The sequence below is a fragment of the Pholcus phalangioides genome, unplaced genomic scaffold, assembly GCF_987345545.1.
Source record: "Pholcus phalangioides strain wild (caught in Gottingen) unplaced genomic scaffold, Ppha-v1.0 ptg000001l_1, whole genome shotgun sequence".
In the NCBI taxonomy this organism is placed as follows: Eukaryota; Metazoa; Arthropoda; class Arachnida; order Araneae; family Pholcidae; genus Pholcus; species Pholcus phalangioides.
The window spans coordinates 15,688,482-15,714,085 of NW_028301594.1; the positions used below are offsets into that span (position 1 = coordinate 15,688,482).

The 25,604-nt window shown below is 33.7% G+C and overlaps 1 protein-coding gene across 2 annotated transcripts; it reads right to left on the reverse strand.

The window, feature by feature from the left end:
* Positions 1-165: 165 nt before the first annotated feature.
* On the reverse strand, positions 166-24,427 carry LOC149089943 (transmembrane protein 8B-like). Of its 2 annotated transcripts, none has more exons than XM_089231179.1 (12): positions 24,230-24,427; positions 20,207-20,369; positions 18,559-18,763; positions 13,517-13,641; positions 11,534-11,805; positions 9,104-9,483; positions 8,369-8,592; positions 7,286-7,437; positions 5,546-5,724; positions 4,605-4,865; positions 3,723-3,966; positions 166-1,022 (listed from the first exon to the last, which is right to left on the reverse strand). In XM_089231179.1, the coding sequence occupies exons 1-12, from the start codon at positions 24,291-24,293 to the stop codon at positions 997-999; spliced, it is 2,295 nt and encodes a 764-aa protein (XP_089087305.1). In that variant the 5' UTR covers positions 24,294-24,427; the 3' UTR covers positions 166-996. The 2 variants fall into 2 exon arrangements, with proteins under 2 accessions (XP_089087305.1, XP_089087297.1); XM_089231171.1 differs by having other exon boundaries at positions 935-1,022; positions 3,607-3,966; positions 24,230-24,423.
* Positions 24,428-25,604: the final 1,177 nt, after the last annotated feature.

Sequence of the window (25,604 nt, forward strand, 5' to 3'; positions counted from 1 at the left end):
CCGTACAGGTAAAAACCTGTACCCACAAAGCCTTAAGCAAAACCATATATGCATATAAGGATACACAGAATTTAAATGATTTTCATGAGTGGGAATAAATAATTCAATAAAACTTCATTTCCCAAAGCATACTCGAACAAAAATTTTGTACATTTTCTTCTTTTTGGGGAAAACATTGTCATCATAATTACTATACATAAAATCTTCTACACAAACAAAATATTAAAAACTTTTGATTCAAGTAAAAACTGAGAATCATCTGATTATTGATAAATAGGAAAATATTATTTTTTATTACAAAGTAACATTTAATGAAAATAAAAACAATTTTCTATTGAAGGCTATTAAAAAAATCTTAAATTAAATTCAGTGCATTCAGTGATTATATACAAAACTGAACTGAATAATAAAAACAAATTATCATAAAATAATGGTCATTCAGAATAATTTCAATTCTGAAAAGTTTGATTTTCCTTTATATAAAAAAATCAAAACAAATAACATGTATTCTTGTGAAAAATGTAAAACCCACAAAATATTCTTTTCATCATAACTTTGCTGTACAACAATTAACAAAACTGTTAAAATCGTTCATATTTCATGATTATTTCACTTAAAAAAACTAGCTAGTTAACATATGAAGATAAATATACTGACCAGTACATTTTTAATAGCATGATACTAAAAATAAATTATCTATCAAAAATATTAAAAAAAAGATGAAATTAAAATGAATTGTTAGGTAATGAAAAAAAAAGTCTAAGCATTACTCATCTAAATATAATTGACAGTTTATGATTCAAAGGGACATAAAATAATTTAATTGAAGTGTTATAAACTAAATGCTATGTATTTTGTCAAGTGAATAAAAAAAACCACTTGTAAAACAGAAAAATGAAACAAATAGACTAAAAAAAGTACAAAATTAATATGACTAGCTTTCTTTTTTGTATGGTGGAATACTCCTGATCATCATAATATTCAGTCTTCTTGTTGTCATTCAATTAATGCTTCTTCCGCACCTGAAACATATGAAAAATTCAATACAATCAGTAAACACAAACTTATACAGGACAACTAAGGCTATCGGTATCCCAGGAGCACATTATCATACAGGGCTCAGATCATAATTATTTTTACATCTAATTAGCTTACCTCATGGAGCCCCTTGAGATTCATTTAAAGAGCTTGTTTAAAGGAGAGAAAAAGTACAAACCTATCTGATTAAATGATTTTCATATATATTCGTTAATTTTTTGCAAATTTTTCACAAGTTATAATTGCTTCTTAAAGTTTTATTTCCTTCCTCCCCCAGTGGCTACAATAAGCTTGATCATTTGATCACTTTTCTCACCACAATAATTACACAAAAGGGCTAACTAGACTGAGACATGCATTTCACAGATTATTCTGAACAGCAGTGTTTGACAATTTTTAATTTTTATAGCTCTCACAATAATTAGTTTATAGGAAATGCAATGGAATCAATAATTGGAAACTGTAGTTTCAATTCACACTAAAAAGTCTTTTAGAAAAAAGACACAGAGGCTCACAATTGAAGTTTTGAGCATTAACATTAATGAACCTTCACATGATTTCTGTGTGCTAAGTTAATCTCTTTCATAAAATCTAGATGCATAAATGAATGAAAAGACTGCAAATTTTTATGATTCATGCTAACCTGTTTTTGAGTTGTTTTTTTTTAATTCTTTATATGAAATTAATCCTTGTTTCTTCTGCCAAAAAAATAAATAAAAAACAAATCATTGACAATTTGTAGTATACTGTGATTTATTATTCACGTGATAAACCATTTCAGAATGAATGAAAAATATTTGATCATTTTTGTTACACCAGTCATGCACATGAATTTTAATCAGACAATAGCTTACAGTTTAAAACCAATTCTAAAACGCTAATTTCATTTAACTCTTATTATTCAAATTGAGGTTGGTGTGCTAATTACCAATTAGCAAAAATTAAGACTGATGACTATCAAGGGTCTGTTCAGTCAAAATTTGGGTCCATTTTCCAGACGCTTCACAAGATTCCAGATCTGGAAAAACGCAGCCTTCACAAAATTTTGGTTCTGAAAAACAGACCCTTCGCAAAATAGAAATTAATGCAATCATAAATTTGGCATTTCATTTTTTTAGGATTAATTAACTAGATTATTTTGCTTCCCACAAAATTACTTATTTTTCACTAAATTAATGACCCTTTTCACAAAAATAAGGGAAATTTTCCACAACAATAGGACTCTGCAAAAAAAAGTCTGGACTTTTGTTGCTGACTATGCGAAAAAATGCATTAAAGATATTCATTGGCATTATTCAGAAATTCAAAATATTTCAGTTAAAACTTAGTCTATAAACTAATTAATGTGACATACTTTGATAAGTCAAACTTTTATAATTTGAATTTTTGATATCTCAAAGCAATAATGCAGTAAAAATATAATTGAAGTTCAACTCTATATACAGTAATACCCTGACTTACGCTACCTTGTTTTACGTGAACTCAGAGTTATACAATTTTTTGTAGAAATTACACACTTTTCAAATTCATGCATAACCACAGAATAATTGCTGAATTAGTAGCAAATTATTCTATTATAATTGGGTAAGAATTGTTTGGTCGATCAGAACATTATATGTGCTGAACAACTCTGACTTTAGAGAGGCTACAGTATGCGCTGAGGAAGTTGTTAAAGAAGAGAACTTCACAGTGATTTTTAGACATGTTATTCCAAGACTTGGTTGGGCATCTGCCATTTCTGCAAACTGGTCACAATTTCATAAGCACCTGTAATCCAGCAATACTGCCAGACTTGAAAAAAAATTGTTTGATGCAATGCTCATTGGTAATAATTTACTGTGTCTGCAATTCTTACTTAAATTCAACCCATGAGTGAACTTTTTTTTTGCCTTTGAAATCAAAGTTTTATTAAAACATTTAGAGTGTATTAAACATGACGCTCAATTGTGAAAATTTCAGGGCATATGGATTTTTTAAGAACCCAACCACGAGGTAGTTTAAATTTTAAAAAGTCGTCATCATAAAAAAATAACACATTTTATTCAATTTTCATTTAGTACATTAGGCATTAATAATTGCATTTTTTAATTATAATTTTCACCAAAAAATTGATATTTTTTCTAAATTTTGGCCCCAATCAACTAAGGTTTGTATGTAAAATTATACCTCAGACTTACACAAATTCGACTTACATGGTTATTGCTGGTCCCACCTATTGCGCAACATCAAGATATTACTGTATCTGCAAGATCTTTGACCACCTTCACACAACTTTACACATTTACCAAACACAACACAAAAAAGCACGAGAACTTGGTTTTAAGAACAAATCTAAAAGCAAAACCATTTTTATAAATTTTGAACTAAAAGAAGAAAAACACAAGCTTGCAAAGATAAAATGAATTCAGATAATGATTCTCGAAGTTGGATATACATATTCATAAGAATGCCTTGAATGCAATTAGCAGAAAGTGCCATACATTGATAGAAAAGGATGAACCACATGGGTAAATGAAAAGGAGTGAATGAGCAAGGTTTATAAGCTATATATATGCATATAATACACACCAAAAGTTAAGTAGTAGAAGACAATAAATGCTCGCATGCGCTGTTTGTAGGCGGTTCAGAAGCATTAGCTGCATCAACACGAACATAACTTGAAACACTCAATGGCTCACTGGTACCTTGTTTTCCATCGTCATCATCGTCATTTTGGTCCTCTTTGGTCTCTTTCTTTGGAAGCAGAAACAACACAGAGAGAGCTATAGTGGCATGCCAAGCGCTGTGGACATACGGGTAGTTGGACTTGGTCTCAAAAAAAGCATAAATTATCAGACCACAAACAGCCAAAAGGGTTCCTGGAAGAAGGCAAGTAAGCCATACAGATTTCCTTGGGTAGCAAACTCGTCTTTTGTAGCAGCGAAAGATCTGGGAACAGTAAAAAGACAATATATGAAAAACTATTAACCCTCACACAAATATGAAAAACTATTTATCAACATGAATGGTATTACCAAAACTATTAACCCTCTATGGTTGACTCCCATAAAAACACATTGAATTTTTTTTTATGGATGTAAATGGGTGCTATTAGCATATTTTTAATTCCAACAATGTATCAGAACAGCAATTTAACTAGAGTGTATTTTTTTAATTAGCTAAAATGGTTAATTAAGGGTAAAATATAGTTATTCTTTATTTTACTGTTATCTATAAGCAGATAAAATTTTGCTAAGCAAAGTTGAATTTGAGTTTCAACCTTGAATTTTATTTTCAATTCCCTAAATTTTTGTGTGATTTTATAAATATTTGAACACATAAAGCTTAACAGCTTCAAAAAATGAAACCCACAAGGGATCACCTCTTTCTAGTTAAAAAAAAGTATCGTACTTATAGAGCCATATTTTTCATTGAAATTACAATAAAAAATACTTTCGAAAATTCCAAAAAAATTCGAGAAAAGAAATTGGTATAATAGATTATTTGTCATGTATATTCAAATATGCACTGGACCACAGAGGGTTAATATTATATAAAGTCATGCATAAGAAACAGTTTTATATTACCCATGAGCTGAATAGTATAACCAATCCAACTCCAGCAGGCAAAACAATCACCCACAATCCGGTTCTATCATATTCGACACCCAGGGCAACACCGATGGCACCTGCCATATGAATGAGAGACTGTGCAGTGGATGGCAAGTCTGCCATTGCAACCAGAGTAACCCAAATGGACAGAATTGCAGAGTAAAAGTCACAAAACTGCAGCACATTCAGGCGTATGATGCAGTAGGTATACACTTCTGCATCACAAGCATGATAAAACTACAAAAGAGAAATAACACTTGTAGTGAATATGTAGAGAAAAATTAAATGTAGAAGACAAATTTTTTGTTAAAACAAATGCAAAAAATAATGTATCTAATGTATTATTTTAACCTAAATATAGAAGAAAAATTCCCACCATAAATTTCAAGGGCACAACATATATGTTCATTTCATTACTATACAATAATTTTATGAACACACAGGGTAATTAATAAGACCAGGAGTGGAGTTTAAACCTAGACTTTTAACAAAAAGGTTTAACAACCACTCAGTTGTAAGCTATCATTTTGATTTTTAAAGAGTTTAAGATTGATAATGACAGCAATCTAACAAAAAAAAAAAAATCTTATTAATAAATCCTAGATAAAAGATGTTTTTTGAATGACAGTATTATTCTTTTGCGACAATCAATGAGATGTGGTTCAATCAGAAAGTTAAATTTTGTGTTAATCTTTGAAAGTAAAGTTACATTTGAAGTCCCCTTGCATAAAGAATATTTATCAGGCATTAATAAAAATTTCCATCTAATACATGGATTTTGTAAATCAATATGTTAAAAAATTATAAGAGTAAAAAAAAGAAACTCTTTTAATACAGATGATAGTACCTAAATTTTATACATTAAATATCAGAAGATTTCATCTAATAAAAATGTAATATTCTAATTCGCTACTTACTGCTGAAAAGACCATAGTCATGAAATACACGAATGCCTCAGTGAAATATCTCCTAAAGCAACCAACAATGATAGCAGGTACAAACAGAATGTTGCTTGCTGTTAACAAAAGAACATCCAACAGCAGTTCTACATCTGTGTGAGCTATTGTACCGTCTGTGCAACCCCAACCTCTCCATCCTAAATGAAGAATAACATCATCCAATTAAAACATTTATGCCCATAACCAGGAATATAAATAGTTCCTAAACTTTAAGATGGCTGTGGAAATTTTTTTTTTTCTGTTGTTATTATATAAACCAAACAATTAAAAACCGAATAAATACAAGCGTCCCTTGCTTTGACGATTAATTGGTGCAATATTTGACATATAACATTTCCATATGTTCACTACTTCTGATTGATTTTTATAGTAAGTGTGGGTGTTTTCTTTCCTGAAGGGTCTGGTATGATAGGCTGATAACTCTTTTTAATGAAACAGTCGAGATTCGGCTGACAAGCAGCATTTCTCGTCTCTTTATAAACACTTTAGCAGATAGAGAATTCAGCATATTTCTTGCAAAGATGAAAATTCTAATTTCACTGGAACCTACTTTCACCTTTGAAATATCAGTGTCATGAAATTTCTCATGACACTGTCAATGTATTACCAAGCAATATTCATCAGTGAGATCTGGGGAGCTGTAGCTGAGAATTTCTCTGATATTTGTCACAGCCACATCAACAAATCTAACATATTTCTTCGTCAAAGGATTTAGCTATGTTATACATATATCTTCAATTTTCAAGCCCATTTCCAGGATTAAAGTTAAACCCAGCCAAATTTTGCGGGTTGGAATTCCTGAAATCAACTTTTAAAAATCACTTTACAGCAAAACTGCATAAAGCAAGAGATACCTGCACGAATATTATATAAACCAAATAAATAGTCAAAAAATACATACATTTTTTTTCTAAAAGAGTAGCATAAATGTGTGTGTTCTTCTACCTATTTCTTATTTGCATTGAAAAATATGCATATTAAAACTGTCAAAAAAAAATTTTATTATAAGAATTGAACATAATTTGCATATGCAATTACCCAATAATATAAGTGAGACCTTATTAGGGTCACTATGAGCGTATTGCTTTGAAGTACCAGGTACTACAAGTACCTATATTTTTTTCTGTCATAGTTCTCATCATTCAAAGAATCAAGGCCTATAAACCCCTCATTGACAATATTGATTTAATGGAAGAAAAATGAGATTAAATCCATTTTCTAAGCAAAATACCACGTCATTGTTAAAATAAGTACTCATATTAAAGTATATTTTAAAAAAACTCAAAATATTACAACCAATCAAACCACAATTTATTTCTAGAGTTTATACTATCGTATCTGAGGGTAACGTTACAGCTACTCCAAATAGGGTCTATTCTTCTGCACAATAAACAATGAATAAGAAAAATGTGTAACATAAAGAATGCCTGAAATTCATAAAACATTTATAGTCGAATCCCGTTTTAATTAATACCGTTATAGCGAAAATCTCGTTTTAACGAACGCTTTTCTGAATCCTCCAGATAGATTTACATAAAAACAATGCAAAAATATAGAATATTCCTTTACAGTGAAGGGATTTCTCCGGTCTCTTGGAGTTTGTTATAACGGGATTCAACTGTAGTAGTTCGCTACCAAATAAAAATTAAAAAATTTCTACCATATATTTTCAGCACAAAAAAAGATATTTTTACTCACCTGCAATACAGTTACATGTGCTGAAAATGAAACCTCCACTGACGTACTGATAGCATGTCCCATAGTCACCACAATGGCCCAAAATACATGGTGCAGACCTTATTCTCAAGAAAATGGATGTGATACTGCTTTCACATGGAATGGTTACCGCACTAGTAAAATAGGACAAATAACTATAAATGACAGAGCTCAAAGGGTTATCAGCATAATGAAAATTAATAAGTATATGGTCAGACTGCAGTGAGTGGATAACAGATAAGAAGATAAACAAGTTAAGCAATCAACTATTTCTGATCTCACCTGTTTCCATGAATTAATGTAAGAAAAATCAGATAAGGGAATACACTTGAAACCACTTCACTGGATGCTTATTCTTCAGCCCACAATCTTCAAATGTAATGTAAATATCAAGTAGGTACTGAATATTTTCCATTAATTTCCTTGATCAACTTTTTGCACAATACATGTGAAAGTGTATTTACATTAGAAATTTATATATAAAAATCTATTTTGCATGATATTGTAGATGAGCAAACAAAATTCCGCAGAGGAATATGTAGGAGATGCATGTACAGTTTAGTAGTAGAGCAAACAAATTTAATAAATGTTGTCCCTATATTTTGCATGAGTAGACAATATTTTTTTTGTTTTGTTCTAATAGTACCTATTTATAGAGGTTTGCCTGAACCAAACAAACCAAGCATGACCAGGCTCTCTGTCGCAATAGCGATGTAAGCTCAATGTCCCCCAGGGGGGGGGGGGTGCAGTCATACCAGGAAAAAACTTCAGTCGGTAGTCTGGCCAGTTAATCAAAGGAACAAGAGAAAAGAAAAAATACTAAAAAGTAACAGAAAATAAGATAAAAATTAAACTACATGCATTTAAAATATCACAGAGCCCTGTGGGTCCAAAATGATATCAGCAACGCAGGGGAAGGGGGGGGGGCACGTTGACACACAATATGGGGGAAGAAGCTGTAGCAGAGTCAAGATAGATTTTACTATATTATGTTCATAAGAAGTGATGATAGTGATAAAATAGAAATAAAAAGTATTCGAGAAAAACATAAAAAATCAAACCGACCTACTGCTCTCGTTATTTCCTCCTAAGTAGCATTTGGGCAACAATGTGAAATACCATATGCCAGCTTCTGGATATGGTATAAGTGTAGTTGTCATATGATTGGAGTGAGAACTTGTGTTAACAGTCAAAAGCACACCAGATTCACACAAAGCTTCTTGAACATTTCCTGGTCTCACACCATACGTCAAACAGCCAGATACAGATATCTCATTCAACGAGACATTCTGTTAAAAAAATGAAATAAAATTAAAAACCAATTATTCATATCAAGATTTATCAGTTAAGCTAAGCATTCAGTTTTATCATAAAAATTTAGAAAAATAATTAAGTACTTTATATACTCATTCAATAAATTAATATATTTCACTGTAACAACGACACAACTAATAAATTAAATGCATTTGAATCAACATCACATAAATTTCTCAAATTTTGGTGTTGAAATGCTTAACTTAATGTAATGAAGCTAATGAAATTTATTTAATTTCAATATTGTTGTTTTATTGTGGTGCTTAATTATGTTGTTTCAAATTACTCACAAGTATTAATTGTGATGAACTTAATATGCATAGGTCTACAACTTTTGGAATGAGCTTTTTGAGAAAATAATAAGCATTTTTGACTACATTAGAGAAACATCAAATTATTATATATGAAATCAAAATTTATTTTAAAAAAATTAACACACATTTCTATCTTGAAGTGAAAAATGAAAAGATCAAACACTATACTAACCATAGTTGGAGAAATTCCAAGTTCTAAGACCATGGTTCCTCCTATATCCACAGCTGGCAAAACTTCAAAATTTGCATAAGTCGGACAACAGTTTGATATGTTAAGTATAAATGGGAACGAATCGTCATCAACTGGTGGAAAGTTGTACTCAAAAGCCAAATTACTGGACATTGACAATCTGACTAGAGGTATTGTTGGCCAGCAACTAGAAAAATATGAATCACTGTAGACCTTCTCTAAAAGATTCACCAACAGATCGCTGTTACTTGTGTCATTTAAAAAATCTGTAGTGGATGTTTCATTTATGTAATCAAAATCAAATGATGATGAAGAGTTTTGAGGATGTAGGTAATCAATGAGAAATCTACCATTTTCACAACCTAAAAGAAATAATAAAACCAGTCAAAATATATATATATTATTATCAAAGCCCGAAATTGGCCAATTTGTGAAGTGGCTGGAGACCCCTGACCAAAGTCTGATAACAAAAGAAATGATTCGAGGTTATAACCAAGTAGGCATATTTTTCAATGATAATTATGACCACTTTAACTATGGAAATTCATCAAAACCGCAGTCACAATGCAAAAATATTTGTTTTTTTTGCAAAATTTCACAGAAAAACTATACATCTATATTATTATTTTTATAGGTTTTTCTCTCAAGTTTCTCTTTCTCTCTCATCACATGGAACTAATCCTGTGCAGCTATTATATATAGCCATGTATCACACGTTGGCAATGAAAAAATATATATATTTGGCCCCTACTGGAACATCTAACATCAGAGCTCAACAAACTTTGATCAGGGATCTCTGGCCAAATTGCAAATTAGCCAGCCAAAGCCTAAATTATTTCTGAAAATTGAACTTTGAACAAAACTCTTGGCCAATTTGGGCTTTGGCAGTATCATATATGTACCTTGATGATTGTTAGCAATGGTAAAAAATATTTTTCATTCACGAGTTCATGGAAATAATTCAAAAATGTTATATGATACTTCTATATCATTAAGACATTGTACAAAGTAATTAAGGCAATTTATTTATTTGAATAGAAATTAATGCTATGAAATGAGAAACAAAGTAAAATGAAATAAGAACTCAAATTAATCATTGATGATCTGTCACTTTTTTTGAGAAAATTCTTCTCTTGAAATCTTTAGGATAAATTGGTAATACAATACTGTATAGCCTCTCTAATCCAACCTTAACTTTCTCTAAATCAGACCAAGGATCAGACAATTTGAAGAAAGTCTGGTTGAGCAAAAGAGATTAAAGCCAGTGCAAAACCAATTGTGATTGTACCCTGGGTTGGAAGAGATCTTGGAAACGGGATAAGACTGATGGCAGAGTTCTGGTGTTCCTTTATTCATTGTACCTGTATCATTATATGCGTGTGTGTATTCAATGGATTAGATCATAGAAAAGTATTACAATGCATGAATACTATTTAAATACTGGACACTTAAATTAAACAAAATCCCTATTTTTTTATTTATTTGCTTAATTTACCCTATATTAATAGGGACTTGCATACAAAAAATTACTGAGTTTGCCTACGTATAGTAACATAATACAACATCAAAAATAGGATTTTTTAACCTTCGGTCTAGTGCAATACAAATCCTAGCATGTCCGGGTGCAACTCATCTGTGAGATTAAAAATTAAATTGTTGCTGAGGCTTAAGAGGGAAAGCTTATCACAAACTAAACTTTTCTCTCAACTAAGGTTATGTTTGCATTTTAAGTAATTCCTTTTATATTTGCTCACAATTTCTAGTAACAAAATTTGAACAAAACTTCAAGTTCTCTTGGTAAGCATCCACTCTTTGGAACAAATAAAAATGAGTGCTTCATCTCAAAGACTAGATGCGCCCAACCAAAGGTTCAAGCAATTTAAGGGAAATAATTTATTTAAACAAATAAAATCAGCATAGTTGGAATCTAAAAATGAATCTATCATAAATGCTAGGAAAATATAAATTATTGGATCAGAAAAATTAGATTGACTAATCAAAATTGTGCTACTTCCTGTTTCATGATTAAATACTATCTGGTGGGTGAAATTTTTAACTAGAAAAATTGTGCTTATAGTTTTAATTTCTAAAGAACAATTCAGATATCTACCATAGAAAAATCATGCAAGTAATAAAATAAATAAAAAAAACTAATAGACAACACATAGTGTTTTTCAAAGTGTTCATCACAGCTCCTAGGGGCATCACAGTAAGCAGAAGATATTGATTTGCATGCCTATTTATGCTTTGAAATGGTTAGTTTATAAGTGAAAATATATCTACTATATATATATTCTGGGGAGCTGCAGATGAATCATGAATTGGGTACGAGAGCCACAGGTGACAGAAGTTTGAGAACCACTGGTATAATATATAGTAAATGAGCAGAAACAAACAGCTTAAAACAGATACCTTCAGTTTTAAGGCTGAAATGAAAACTCAATGGATCTTCAACCAAACTTTCAACTGAAATATAATTCCAATCATTGTTTGCTGGCACAAACTTCATTGTGCATTCATCTACAGACGAACAATTCACTACTGTTGAATCATCAACATTAATGGAAGACGGTAATCCTCTGGGACGTGATCTCATTACCACTGGACAATGATCATCATATTCATCAGAATGGCAGTCTTTTAACTTGACTTCACTGGACCAAGAACCATTTAAGGCAAAAAATCTACAAATGGAAATGAAAATTTATATTAGAAAGATGTGATAAGTAACACTTGAACGGCATTTCAAAACTTACAAAATAAAAACTTGGAGGAGAGATGGTGGAAAAAAAATGTAAGGAATTCACACAGGAAAATATCCAGAAATGTCACCTAAAGGTGATAAAAACTGTTATTGACTAAATACTCAAAATGAGTGATTGGGCTTTATTTTTTTATCTAGAACTTTAAAGCCATTAGAATACAAAACACCCACAACAACAATAGTCAACACCATCAATAGAGATACCATTAATAGCACAATGATTGCTGTTCCTTTCTGAGAATGTTTTGTGGATATTAGCAGTGATAATGGTGATTCTTACCATGAGGGTCATTTCAAAAGCTGTGTTTTCATAGCACAAGGAGGTGATGGGGGGGGGGGGGTGTTGTGCTTTAAAATTTAAAACCAAGGTACTGATTACCCACTTGGATTGCCGGTTTATCCTATTACCTTTGGGTGATGTTTTTGGTCATGTCTTCCTTCCATGTGAATCTTGTTCGTACTCATGTTCCTTATCTACCCTCAAAGTTTTTTACCCAAAACTAAAGTGGAGTCATTCTCTCCTCTTTTAGAGCTTTTGAGATCTGATGACATGCTAAACTTATACTGCTCTAATTTTGACAATGGATCAATTCTTCTGCCTAATTACCACATCTGCCCAGTCATTGGGAAATGTATTTTCTCATATTCTTCCTGAAGCATTTGTACTGTCTGTTGATATTATTTCCAGTAAACATTCACAAATATAATACAGGAAAGTTTCTTTATTTTCATCACTTACTTTTTTGTCAACAAACATAGATCACATTAAATCACCACCTACTTACTAAACACATTTAAAAATTTTTTTAAAGCAATGACATGTTTTTGATTTTGTTTTGTGAGTGCAACTGGTTGACATCAAATACACAACCCCTATAATATTTAATGCAAAGAAATATTTGCTGATATAATGAATAAATGACATAAATTTCTCTCTTTAAATCAAACAACCTATGAACAAAATATGCAGAGTAAATGCTGAATTTAAGTTTTACAGTATCAATTAACTTTATCATTACAGTGTACCAATCGGATTTCCTTAACCTATGCACTGCTAAATCGTTAATGAACGATCAATGCAGTGTTGTAAATCAATATGACTCCCAAGAAAATTGTGTACTGCAACTCTCTTTGAGATAATGATTGCTCAATAAATGTCTTTAACCCTTTTTACTACCTTTTTTTCTGAGAGAAAAATAAAATAAGTACTTTAATAAATCAAATTGAATACAAATTTTGATAACATGCTGAATTTTTTTTATATCGCCAGGAAAGGAGAGATCAGAGGGACATGTGTCCCATTGGGGTTTTTTATGGGACACATATGTCCCAGTAGCAGTTCTTTCTCCCTTTAAGGATTGAAATACATACAATAAAACTAAAATATGGACTTTTTGTACAGCAAAGAGGTTGAGAAAAATTTTAAATAAATTCTCAATCTAATACCCTTTTTTGAATAAGTTAAGAGATTTAGATTTTTTATAACAAATACTAGGTTTTAAAGATTTTTTTCAGAATCTGTAGCTGGACAAGCAAAAGAACCAATTAAGTTTAAAATTGTTTAGGCCAAAGCCATAATGGTCAGCATTCTTCAAAAAAAATCACCATAACATAATGTTATTTTCATTTACCTATATAGTTGATTACCCAAAATTTCTTGCTCTTCAATAGCTTGAGACAGCAATGTCACCACACTACTTGAGATATTCAGCTTGACAAAAGTAGTCAGCCATCCAGAACATGGAGTAAAAAGACCCTTTACAATAAAATTAAATTTCAATGCTAATTTTGACTGGAAAAAATAAGATGAATGGAAAAATAAGGGTACATGTAAACACAGTGAAATCTCCTTCTTTATCCAAAATAAAAAAAACCACACATTCGTAAGTGCAATATTCGCTGGGATATTTGAATTAAAAATTGAAAAGGAAAAGAAAAACTAATGGCCAATGTTTCTTACCCTTAAGGCCCGTTTACACGAGGCAAGCGCTTTAGTTGGTAACTTAATTTCAACTTACCGATTCTTCTTGAAACTGTCCACACGATAAGTGGTAAGTAGGCGCTCATTGGATAATTTTTACGGAGGTGAGCGCAGTTAGCGCATGCACGCTTCAGTCTACTCAAATCCACGGAGAGAGACAGACGCACAACGCGCGGGAGAATAATAGTAATAATTTTTTATTTATCTGGCATTCAGAGAGGTGCCTTTTTTAAAGCTCATAGCTTTCGTAACGATGGATCAAGATGATCAGGTAGAACTTAAGAATACTGTGATCAGAGCCACATTTTATGATATTTTTTTTAAAGAATATAAATTTATTCATTTTCACTTACTCAAGGGGGGTATAGTTATATGATACACATTGAGGACGATGTATATTCTGACTACAATTGAAGAAACGGTTGATAATATTTAAGTTCATTTAATTTTAAAAAACTATTTACATAGGTTAACAATATTAATTCCAAATAATAAAAAAGGAGAAACTCTTTTCTCACTTGCGCGAGAGCAACACACTGAGCAAGAAGTAGGTCACGCAAGGGAAACAGTTCGCTTGTCCCCTTTTTTCGCCTCTGCCACCCACGCAAGGGGGCGAGAGATGACGCCACAGGGGAAAAAAGAACACACAACATATTATAAACTTAAGTAAGTCATCAAGAAGAAATATAAGATTTCTCTATTTCTCCTCTAAGTTGTAAATACCGATTATATGATATTTTAATCGATGTTAAAGAGGAGATAATTATTAAGCTTATTGTTGGGGTTTGTTAAGCTTATTGTTGGGGTTTGTAAGCTTATTGTTGGGGTTTGTTACAATCCACCGAATAGGGATCAAAACTATATCGCCAAAATGCATGATGAAATTTCCTACATGTGTAAGCGAAAGAGGGTTCTCATACTAGGGGATTTCAATTACCCGGGTATTGATTGGGAGAACCTTTCATCTGGAAATCAGTATGAAAGAGACTTTCTTAAGTTGGTGCTCGAAAATTTTTTGTATCAGCATGTATCAGAAGCCACTAGGGGTACTGCTATTTTGGATTTAGTTCTTACTAGTTCTGAGGATCTAGTTGAACATGTTTCGGTGGGGGAAGAGTTTTCTTCCAGTGATCATCGTATCGTCAGATTTCTCTGTAACTTTTCCTCGGGTAAGGTTGATAACAAAAGACTGGTTCCTTGTTTTCGGAGAACTAACTTTGATGTTTTGCGAAGAAGGTTAGCGGAAGTTTTCAAAGACCGGTTGGAATCAGTAGGGGTGGTAAGTCAATGGGAAGAATTTAGTACGAAGCTGTCCTCTGTTTCGCACGACGTCATACCCTTTGTTCGAAAAAAGCGTGTTTGTACATCACACCCTCTATGGTTCACGGATAGCGTGCGGAACCTTTATCTTGAAAAGAAAAGAGCATTCAGAGAGTATAAAAGTAGACGAGGTGACCTATCATTGTTTACTGATAAAAGAAGACTGTTGAAGAAAGCGATAAGGGATAGTAAAAAGCAAGTTGAATCTAGGTTGGCAGATAACATTGGCTCTGACCCAAAATCATTTTTTCGATACGTCAATAATGGATGTAAGGGGACAGTTGGCCCCCTCTCGATAGGAGGCTCAAAAGTAGAGAGCAATGTAGGCATGTGTAGTGCTTTCAATGACTTTTTCGCGTCGGTTTTTAATGGAGATAATGATATTCGATATACGGGTGTTGCATGGGGTAATAAAACGCTCAACGATATTCAAGTGGAAGACGTGGAGGTCCTAAATCTTCTAAGAAATGTATGTGCAAGCAAAGCACCAGGACCAGATGATATCTATCCCAGGGTTCTCAGGGAAGGTGCTAATGAATTGTTGGGGCCAGTCGCACAGATATACAGGAGTAGTGTTGCTGAGGGTATCGTCCCGAGAGATTGGAAACTGGCTAACGTTGTTCCGATATTTAAGAAGGGTAGTAGAGAAGTGGTGTCTAATTATCGTCCAGTGAGTTTGACGAGCTCCCTCTCGAAAATTTTGGAAATTATCATCAAAAGGCAGTTTGTGAAGTGGATAGACGAGAATGATGTATTGTCGGATAATCAGCATGGGTTCAGGAAGGGGAAGTCATGTGTAACTAACCTCCTTTGCTTCTATGATTACGTGACTAAGGCTTTGGGTAAGAGCAAAAATGTCGACGTTGTTTACCTTGATTTCCAGAAGGCATTCGATCGGGTCCAACATGGCAAACTCTTGAAGCGTTTACACGAGATTGGAATAGGGGGCAACTTGCTGAATTGGATAGAATCGTGGTTAAGAGATAGGTCGCAACGAGTTATGGTGAACGGGGAATTCTCTGGTTGGACAGACGTCACAAGTGGAGTTCCTCAGGGAAGTGTCCTTGGCCCCATACTTTTTTCACTTTTTATCGATAAACTCGATCAGGGTATCGATGGAATTACTAGCAAATTCGCAGATGATGTGAAGCTAATGGGGGTAATCGGGAATGAAAGCGATAGGGAGTTGCTCCAGACCAACTTAAACAAGATTGCAGCATGGGCAAATGAATGGAGCATGACGTTTAGCGTAGATAAGTGCATGGTCGCTCATTTTGGTTCGAACAACCCACGGTTCTCTTACGAGTTGAATGGTGTCACTATCCTGGATGCAACTAGAGTCACCGATTTGGGAATTCTCATTGACGAGCGACTTAAGTTTTCTGAACATTGTTCAGCGGTTGTCAAAAAATCGAATAGAATGCTTGGTCTCATTTTCAAAAAGGTCTCTTCGCGTTCTCCTAAAGTCATTCTTCCGCTTTTTCGAGGCTTAGTTCGTCCTGGACTGGAGTATGCTGTAAGGTTTTGGAGACCATACCTACAGAGGGACATAGACTTGGTTGAAGGGGTGCAGAGAAGAGCTATGCGTGTCCTTATTGGCACACAGGGCTTGAGTTATGAAGAAAGACTTCATTTTTTGAATATGTTTACATTGGATGAACGCAGGTGTCGAGGAGATATGATCGAAGTGTTCAAAATTTTCAATGGGATGGATAGGATGGACCATGAACTTTTAGTACACCGCCAATCGACTGCTTTTACAAGGGGACACCAGTATCGATTGGTGAGGGACAATGCAAGGTTATGGTGTCGCAGGGAATTTTTCTCCAATAGGGTTGTTAATAAATGGAATAGCTTACCCCCGGAGGTAGTAAATTGTAACACAATTGACACGTTTAAAAAGAAATACGATAAACATGTTGGGGTAAATCGAGAAGCTATCCATTCTTAGAATAAGACAACCATAAGTATTCTTTATGGGCATTGTATAATATTTTATCATGTGTATATATTGTTTGTAATTTGTGTTAATTGCATTTTTAATTGGGTTGCTGTATTTTTGAAACATATGACAACCATATTTTTATGGGCATCTTTTTATCAGCCACCTCGTTGGGCATTTTGCCTGTTGTGGCGTTGTATTTGTATTTGTATTTGTATTTGTAATTATGTAAGCCGAAAATACGGGAGAAAATTCTTGGCATTCATAAGAAATTCTAAGGGTTAAAAATTAAGTAATAAAAATTCATTAAACAAAAATTATTTCCACATTTTCAAAATCATTATTTTTTAATTTGATCTATAGAGATGACATCTTTATGTTGAATATTTGATCATGTATTTTTACAACAGATGGCAGCAAATTCGTTCTGGACGAGAGAAATATTCGAAACCCCCCCATCCAGTTTTTAATATATAAATCCTCCCCACCAGATAAAAAAAATTGAAGGTTCAAAAATATGTAACTCCTGACATCACGTCGACAGAATATTCCATAGCTTTTCCCAGCATCGAATAATTTTAGCTTGTTTGAACAAGGTAATTTCCATTTCTATAGTTCAACAAACATTCATGGCGAAGATATTTTTCAATAAACTTGAAGATTGTGTCCTCTGGCCACCTCACCATCCAATATTTCGGCGGAATTCTAGCGAAACTTCAGGAGACGACGGAGTATGAACAGGTTCACGCTTGAGATCAAAATAAACCCCTCCGTGAGAGAGCAAAAAGACCCCTCCAGAGCGGCAGGTCACGCCCACTGGCGCATGCGCATAGGTCTACTTAACCGGAAAAAATAGAACCGTTCTTATCTGACTTACCAACTAAATCACTTCTGCACTTGCGCACTTGTCAACTAAAGCCGTGTAAACGGCCCTTATCGTCTGCATACATTGTATCGTACTTGGCAACTAAAAATTAAGTTACCAACTAAAGCGCTTGCGTCGTGTAAACGGGCCTTTATTTATGCAGCTCTTTCCAACTTTCCTCCGATTTTTGAATTCAAATATTTCTGAAAATATTGCACTTGAAATAGAATTTTTTCATTGGCCCCAGGAGAGACGGGGCAACAACTTTCTAATTGGGTTTTTTAGGGCAGGATGTTCGTATAAAATTTATAAAAAGTTTATTTTTTTATTTTAGTAACTACATAACCCCTTGCAACGTTAATGATGTATCTGAGTTCTACACGTTGTTTGGATAATTTTTTTAGTTGGAAGTATGCCTCTAGGATCAATGTTTCACCAGTAAAAATATGACAAGGGGAATTAATTAATTACCCTGTATAATCAACATACATCTGTTATTGCATTGTAATTATTGTTTTAATACTAATAATGCAACAAATTAGACATTGCAGTTGAATTCACATACTTTCTGAGCTATTCTTTCAGAGTTGTCAACAAGAAATGCCGCTGCATACCAGCTGCCAGGCAATGGGTTTGAAACATTTAGTGTCACAGGAATAGAATCAGTCTGAAGCGTTATGTTGTGAAGAAATAATCGTTTTATAACAAATGACTCTGGAAAAGATGCTTTCAAGGGACTCATGACTGGATAACTGGCATACTGCAGATACCTGGCGAAGATAAAAGAGCATAACATCAGAAAATATTGTGCAGTTCTAAAACATTTTTTTATTCAATTATGATTGTATTACAGGTTGACCAAAGAAAAAAATGTGGAAAGATACAGAATGATCTTACACGTAATAAAAATTACACACGATTCTCGTATAGAGGATACATAATGAAAAACATTTTTAAAGTAAAAAATCAAGTTATCCATGTATAAATGTGGTATACACCAGTTATATAATTTTCTAACAACCAGCAACAAATAATAGAAGTTATAAATTTATGTATCGCTTAACCCAGATTCTATGTTTGTACCGAGACTTTTTTTTCGATTTTATTATATGATGAAACCTGTAAAAAAAATAAAACATCAAGAGACTGAAAAAATATTCTATTTTAAACAGGTTTTCATTTTATAAAGGTGCACATAAAAGCATTAACCCTTTATATCCGACATTGTAAAAAGTAGAATAAGAAGAAAATTATAAGCTAAAATAGAAGTATAAATGTAAGGGTAATAATAAATATTTATCATGTAAATTATTTGTTGTCATTTTAGTTCTAATTAAAGAAAAAAAAACAATGTTTCGAAACAATTAGTTCATGAAATAAATTATCTAACCTGGTACTTTAAAGTACCATCAGGATATAAAGGGCTATTTTTTTTTATCCTGTCAAAGACAAGTTTCTGTTTCATTCAGTGCCCATCTTACAAGGAAAGGATCCAAAGGTGTGATTATGAAAAAATATAAGTATAGGAAGATATATTCATCACACCCAAAAACAAAAAACTTAGTGGCATAATGCAATTATTAAAACTACAAACAAATTATTTAAAATAGCAACAGTTGGCTACTCATCATCTCTGGCACTTTTGGCGATACTTATAAAAACTTATTTTTCCTCTTTTCTCCACCCTTTTTTCCCAGTAACTCTAGTTTTTCTTCCCCTCCCTTTCTCTGTTTATGCTGTACTTTGTGTTTTTTGGATGGCGTCTCTTCAAGACTTTAGGGTTGCAGGGTTTTACTTTAATTCTTAGCCGCTATTGGTATTCAAAATATTAATATTTGAATTTTTTTTTTGTTTTTGAGTGACCCATAATAATTCCACCAGATATTTTATATTTTTGTGCATATTTAAACGAGTAGAATCTGTGATAATTTTTTCTAAACTGTTTGATAGTGAGACCTTTGACCCTTTCCTTGTCAGATAGGTTTCACTGCACAGTGATACCTTGGTTAGCAAACGTTATTCCAGGACGAATTATCTTCATTAACTGAGGTATCACTGTATTTGCAACGTCTGAGTTCAAGTGCCATCTATTTTTCAGAAAACACAATTGAAAAAGGGTAATTTTTTATGCAGCCATTTTCAGAGCAGCTTTTCTCCGACTATTCCCGCAGCCTAAGGGTTAAACAAACTAATGCTGATATAAATTAACTCACACAGCTATTGGCTTTGGATGGCAGTGTGTGCTTCCATTTGCCTTAAACTCAAATGAAGCCTGTGATACCTGAGGCGGGACTGTGTAATGAAATAGCTGGACATCTTTGTATGCCCTAAATGGATAAAGCTGTCTTGCTTCTAGTATTTGCGTTTGGATATACTCTGAAAAATGAAAAACCTAGTTATAAAACATTTTCATAGACATAAATATGTGTAATAGCACCATAAGCGGATACAAGCTCTTTGAACGTGGAGGAGGAATGTATAGGTGGATTTTTCACCTCTACCCTCTCACTTATGCTAGTAATAAGAGAATTTTTAAGGAACAGAAAGAGTGTGCGACCGCCTTCTTTACCCTGTATCCACCTATGAATAGCATAAAGCCATCTAAACTTATCTTTAACAAAGTCATCTAAACTTATCTTTAACAAAGTCATCTAAACTTATCTTTAACAAAGTCATCTAAACTTATCTTTAACAAAGTCATCTAAACTTATCTTTAACAAAGTCATCTAAACTTATCTTTAACAAAGTCATCTAAACTTATCTTTAACAAAGTCATCTAAACTTATCTTTAACAAAGTCATCTAAACTTATCTTTAACAAAGTCATCCAAACTTATCTTTAACAAAGTCATCTAAACTTATCTTCTACAAAGTTCCACATCCCAAACTAACCAATAGGATCCCATGCCTCACTAGTAGCTTTTGCCACCTTGCTCTGTCTCAGCATCCCACAAGAGACAATATTGCCCGTAACTTTGAAAAAACGCTGCAGTAAAGAGTCTCTAAACTTTTTTATACAATTTAAATTTTCAAAAGAACAAATAAACATGCCTGTGACTTTTGCTTTTCTCTTTATACTACACCCCTGTACAAATCAGTCACAACTTCATTCCTGAAGATAAGACGCAAATCTCTTTGATGCAACAACCAAAATTGGAACCTTGTGAATAAAAGAGTGTTTGAATGCTTCTCTAATAAATCATAACCTGTCAACCTCTCTCTCTTTTGAAGCCTATTCACATATAGGTACGTCTATTCACATTCAGGCATATGCGAGCACCATGTGTTGTCCTAGAGTGATTTGCTGACATTTCCTATGTATATGAATGACTCTAATGCAATATTCATTGCAAGGCAAGCATGGTGCACTAGACAAATGTCAACTTGGGAGGCCCCTTCCCCCCCCCCCCACTCCATAATGGATTCATCAAAGGAGCTTCTATTGCATCTCTTTGATTTTATACAGCAAAGGGTATGGTCAGAACAGGGTTTGTGGGGAGGTTGAAAGAACAGAAGGAACACAAAATAACTGGGAATACGAATCAAAGTGAGTAAGACTAAAGCAAGTTACTAAAGGAAAACATACAGCCTCTGTATATAGACATACTTTGACACTCACGATTGCAAATTGGTATAGATTCAGTTCAAACTAACTTTGTAGTTAATCTCTGATACTTCAAACAATTTCTATTTCAAATATCAAAGATCTCAATTTGTTTTTAAAGCATGAGCACCTTGAGTATTCTAGAACAATAGCTTTGTTTGTAAGGGGGTATATGGTTACATGAATCTACTTACAGCCAGGGACTCGAGCTATGGGCCACAACCCAAACTTGATTTGCAGGGGCTTCCTAGACGATTCATTCAAATCTACTAACAGTTTGTTATACACGCAGTTATTGCGTCACTGGTTTCACCACTTTTGAACAACAGCCCCATGGGTCGCAAAGCTGGCTTGTTGATTTTGGGTTGCAGCTGAAAAGGATTAAGAACAATGATGCCAACTTAGTTATTTTCCAACTAGATCTGGTCTATTTTTTTAGCCATTCATTTAATTGGAAAAAATCCCATCTCTAGTTGTTTTTCCAGTTTTTTTCAAAAAAAATTTCTGTGTACTAGCAGTTTATTATTAAGCTGCATAAAATAATACGGAAATGTCCTGGGAAATACGAGACATCTGGGGTCATCTAAATGATGTCTAAAATTTATTCTGGTAGTTCTGGTTTCCAGTTATTTTTGATAAAGAATCCAGTTGGAAAACATTTTGACTGTTTAGCAACAATGATTAAAAAAACCCTATTCTACAACATGTCTACACTACCATCAACTTTAGTTCAATTCCGTCAGTCTCATTAAAATGCAATACATGTATTATTCTGCTGTAGGCTATTGTACAGGATGTAACTAGACTGATGGTCAGAACTATAAGGGGTGATAGAACTCGTCAAACAAACAACTTTCACCACATAATGTGAGGTCGGAATGCAAACGGCGAGAAACGAGAGGGTACTTTCTCTGGAGTGGATGAAATGTCTCCTTTTGCAGAACTTCTCCTCCAGCTGCTATTCGTCAGCAGAGATGCAGCAGTATTTGAATGCAGAAAAGGCTGCTATGTAAGCACCTTATTTGCGGGACAGCAAACAACTGCACCGTAGAAGCAGTAAGACTTTACTAAGAGCAATTTCCAAACAGGGTGGCACCCAATCGGACATTTCAACACTTGTGCTGGCTACTCTCGTGGAGGCAGTCTCATTCCGCACCCAAAAGCATGGCACAGGTCGAGCAGGGGGGGGGGAGAGAAAAATAAATCAGATAAAGACAAATGTCAACACAGGACCTTGTCACTATTAACGTTACAGCTTCACACATTTGTGAAACGCCAGGAATCTTCCAACAAGTGATTCACTCCGTCACTGATGTGACATCTGTTTTACAGCTGGTGGTCGCTCATTTGAGCATTTGTTGTAGAGATTCAATAACTTTATACTAACTTTATAAATTTATTAATACAGGACAAAAAAATTATATTTAATCGTAACTAATAACTGTTAAGTTATCATTGACGTTATCATGCAGGCACCCTCTCGTGACTCATTGCTTGCTTTCCAACCCCCACATTTTATGGCAAAAGTTATTTGTTTTAGCGAGTTCTATTACCCTTTATAGTTCTGTCCATCAGTTCATTTATGCCATGAACGGCAGCAATATTTTAAATTAAGAAATAACTGTTCGTGAAAAGAAAATTATTTTGTACTCATAAAAGTTTTATGGAAAAACCAATCAAGACTCTATGCTCTACTCAAGTAAGCAAGCTAATTTTACAATATATACATCAATTTTTGGTTTATTCCCAATACACAGTATATCAGTGTGTTTTGAAATTTTTGGCTGTGCCAAAACAGTGTGCCATGACGCCAACACCATCCTTCCAGATCATGAAATGTAGATGGCGCCACTGAGTCTGCTTTCCTGTATCAGCTTATATTTGTCATTTTGTTTTGTTATTCTGTGGCATTTTTTTATGCTCTGCTGTTTTTCCATACTATTTTTTTTCTGATTGCGGCTGTGGTCGCATGGATTTAATGTTTCTACAACTGGAAGAGCTGAGAAGCATTATCAAGTTCTATATGAAACGGGCCAAATGGCCAATGATTATCAATGCCCAACCTGCCCTTCACCGATGAAGTTGGTGGAAAAGAAAGATGTAAGCAATGGTTGCTGTTGGTCCTATTAAGTTAAAGGTTCCCATACAGTGTGAAAATCTATCTGTGGGGGAAAAGGTTTGAGGAAAGCCGGCTCACACTTATTTTGAAAGTTACATACTTGTAGGTGAAGCGAACAATGAATGCTTTGGATTACTTTCCAAAAATTGTAAACCCAATTTTTATATGAAACATGTAAGGACAGGGGGTATATATTATATATAATTGGAAATATTGCATGGTGCACTTGCTTCATTTGTAATCGACATAATGCTTGAGATAGTAATACAAATTTGATAAATCCTCCTAAAATAATTGTAATGTGAAAATTTCCCTTTCCCCCCCCCCCTCCCCAGTAATTGTTTTGTTCTGTGCACAATAAAAAAAAATCAATTAAATCATTTCCAAGTGCAAACTTTAGAAGAATAATTTGTGAGTTTTTATTAATATTATTGGACTAATATCCCTTTTATATACACTATGTAACAAAGTTTTAAGCAATAAATTTTAACAATTTGATTTAACCCATAACAACCTGATTCAACATTATTCAGCGGTACACATAACACCATGCACAAAAACCCGACAGTGAAAATCATGTCAAGAGCAAGAAATAGTGAATAATTTAATTTTTTTTTCTCTAAAATTAATCTTAAATTTTTTTTAATTTATATCATATTGTAGACATCTTCACAACAACATGACTTGACTTGACTACTTCATCTAGTCAAAACAACATGAAACTTAGAAATGAAATCCTTCAAGTCTTTCTTGGACTTTTCGCCCATGTGAAGCCTACTGATTTTGAATTCAATCTGATCATATAATTCATGATTTCCGGGACATCATGATGAATTTTTTTTTTTTTTTCATATTTCAGGAAGTCCCCGAGTAGACGATATCGCCGCTTTAAAGAGTGGCTGCAGTTTCTTTCAATGGCTGGATTTCCTACACATTGGCTGTGTTTGTAGCAGTGAAGTGGCAGTTTCACCAGTTCTTTTCAATTTTTCTTGTAACTGGCAATTTCTTGTTTGCCAAAAAAGATCTCATGGATGTTTTAACAATGCCTCTCAACCCCCCCACCATCGGCAATTTTTCAGCAATGAAGTTGCAGTTTTGCATTTTTCACAAAACTGGCACCTTTTTTTGGCTACAATTGACAATGTTCTTCATTTCACGTATTTGGAATCCAAGTTTGAGGATGAAAATGGTCATCGTGCTTGAATCGTATTTTGCATGCTTGAAAATGCATCTTCAAAACACTGAGCTATAAGTAAACTTTACCTTGAAAAAAGTAAGTGAAGTAAACTTTAGTAAAGTTAAGTAAACTTTACTTATAGCTAAGCGCTTCAAAATTTCCAGAAATATCGGATTAGTCATTGAAAAAAAAATCAAAATCTTTCTATGAAATGCAAGAGTATGTCAGTCATCTCGATACATAAACGAATCACAAAGGCGTTCTTACGAAGGTTTTTAACAACTGGCTGTTGCGAAGATATATTTCGGAAAGAGAGAAAACTGAACTGCCCCTGCGGGCAATCGAACCCACGTCCTTTCACTTTCCGGGTGAACGCCCTAGACCACTAGACTACAGAGGCACCGAATCTCTCAATCTTTCCTTGGAGCTCGTGTACACTGAAAGGGACCGTACATGGACGACCGGACCAGACAGGCCAAGCTCATTCGTGAGCTTGTAGTCTAGTGGTCGGTGAGACATTCGGTGCCTCTGTAGTCTAGTGGTCTAGGGCGTTCACCCGGAAAGAGAAAGGACGTGGGTTCGATTCCCCGCAGGGGCAGTTGAATTTTCTCTCTTTCCGAAATATATCTTCGCAACAGCTAGTTGTTAAAAACCTTCGTATGGTAGCGGAGAGTGACGTCATCCTTGTAAAAGACGTTCTTGACGGAAAGTA

Excerpts from the sequence above, each read along its gene's own strand:
- LOC149089943 (XM_089231171.1), bottom strand. The coding sequence starts at position 24,293 with ATGATTTTCACTGTCGGGTTTTTGTGCATGGTGTTATGTGTACCGCTG. Across the intron at positions 18,764-20,206 it reads CATCCAAAGCCAATAGCTGT|GTATCTGCAGTATGCCAGTT; the intron begins GTGAGTTAATTT and ends TATCTTCGCCAG. Across the intron at positions 5,725-7,285 it reads CACATGTAACTGTATTGCAG|GATGGAGAGGTTGGGGTTGC; the intron begins GTGAGTAAAAAT and ends TTCTTCATTTAG.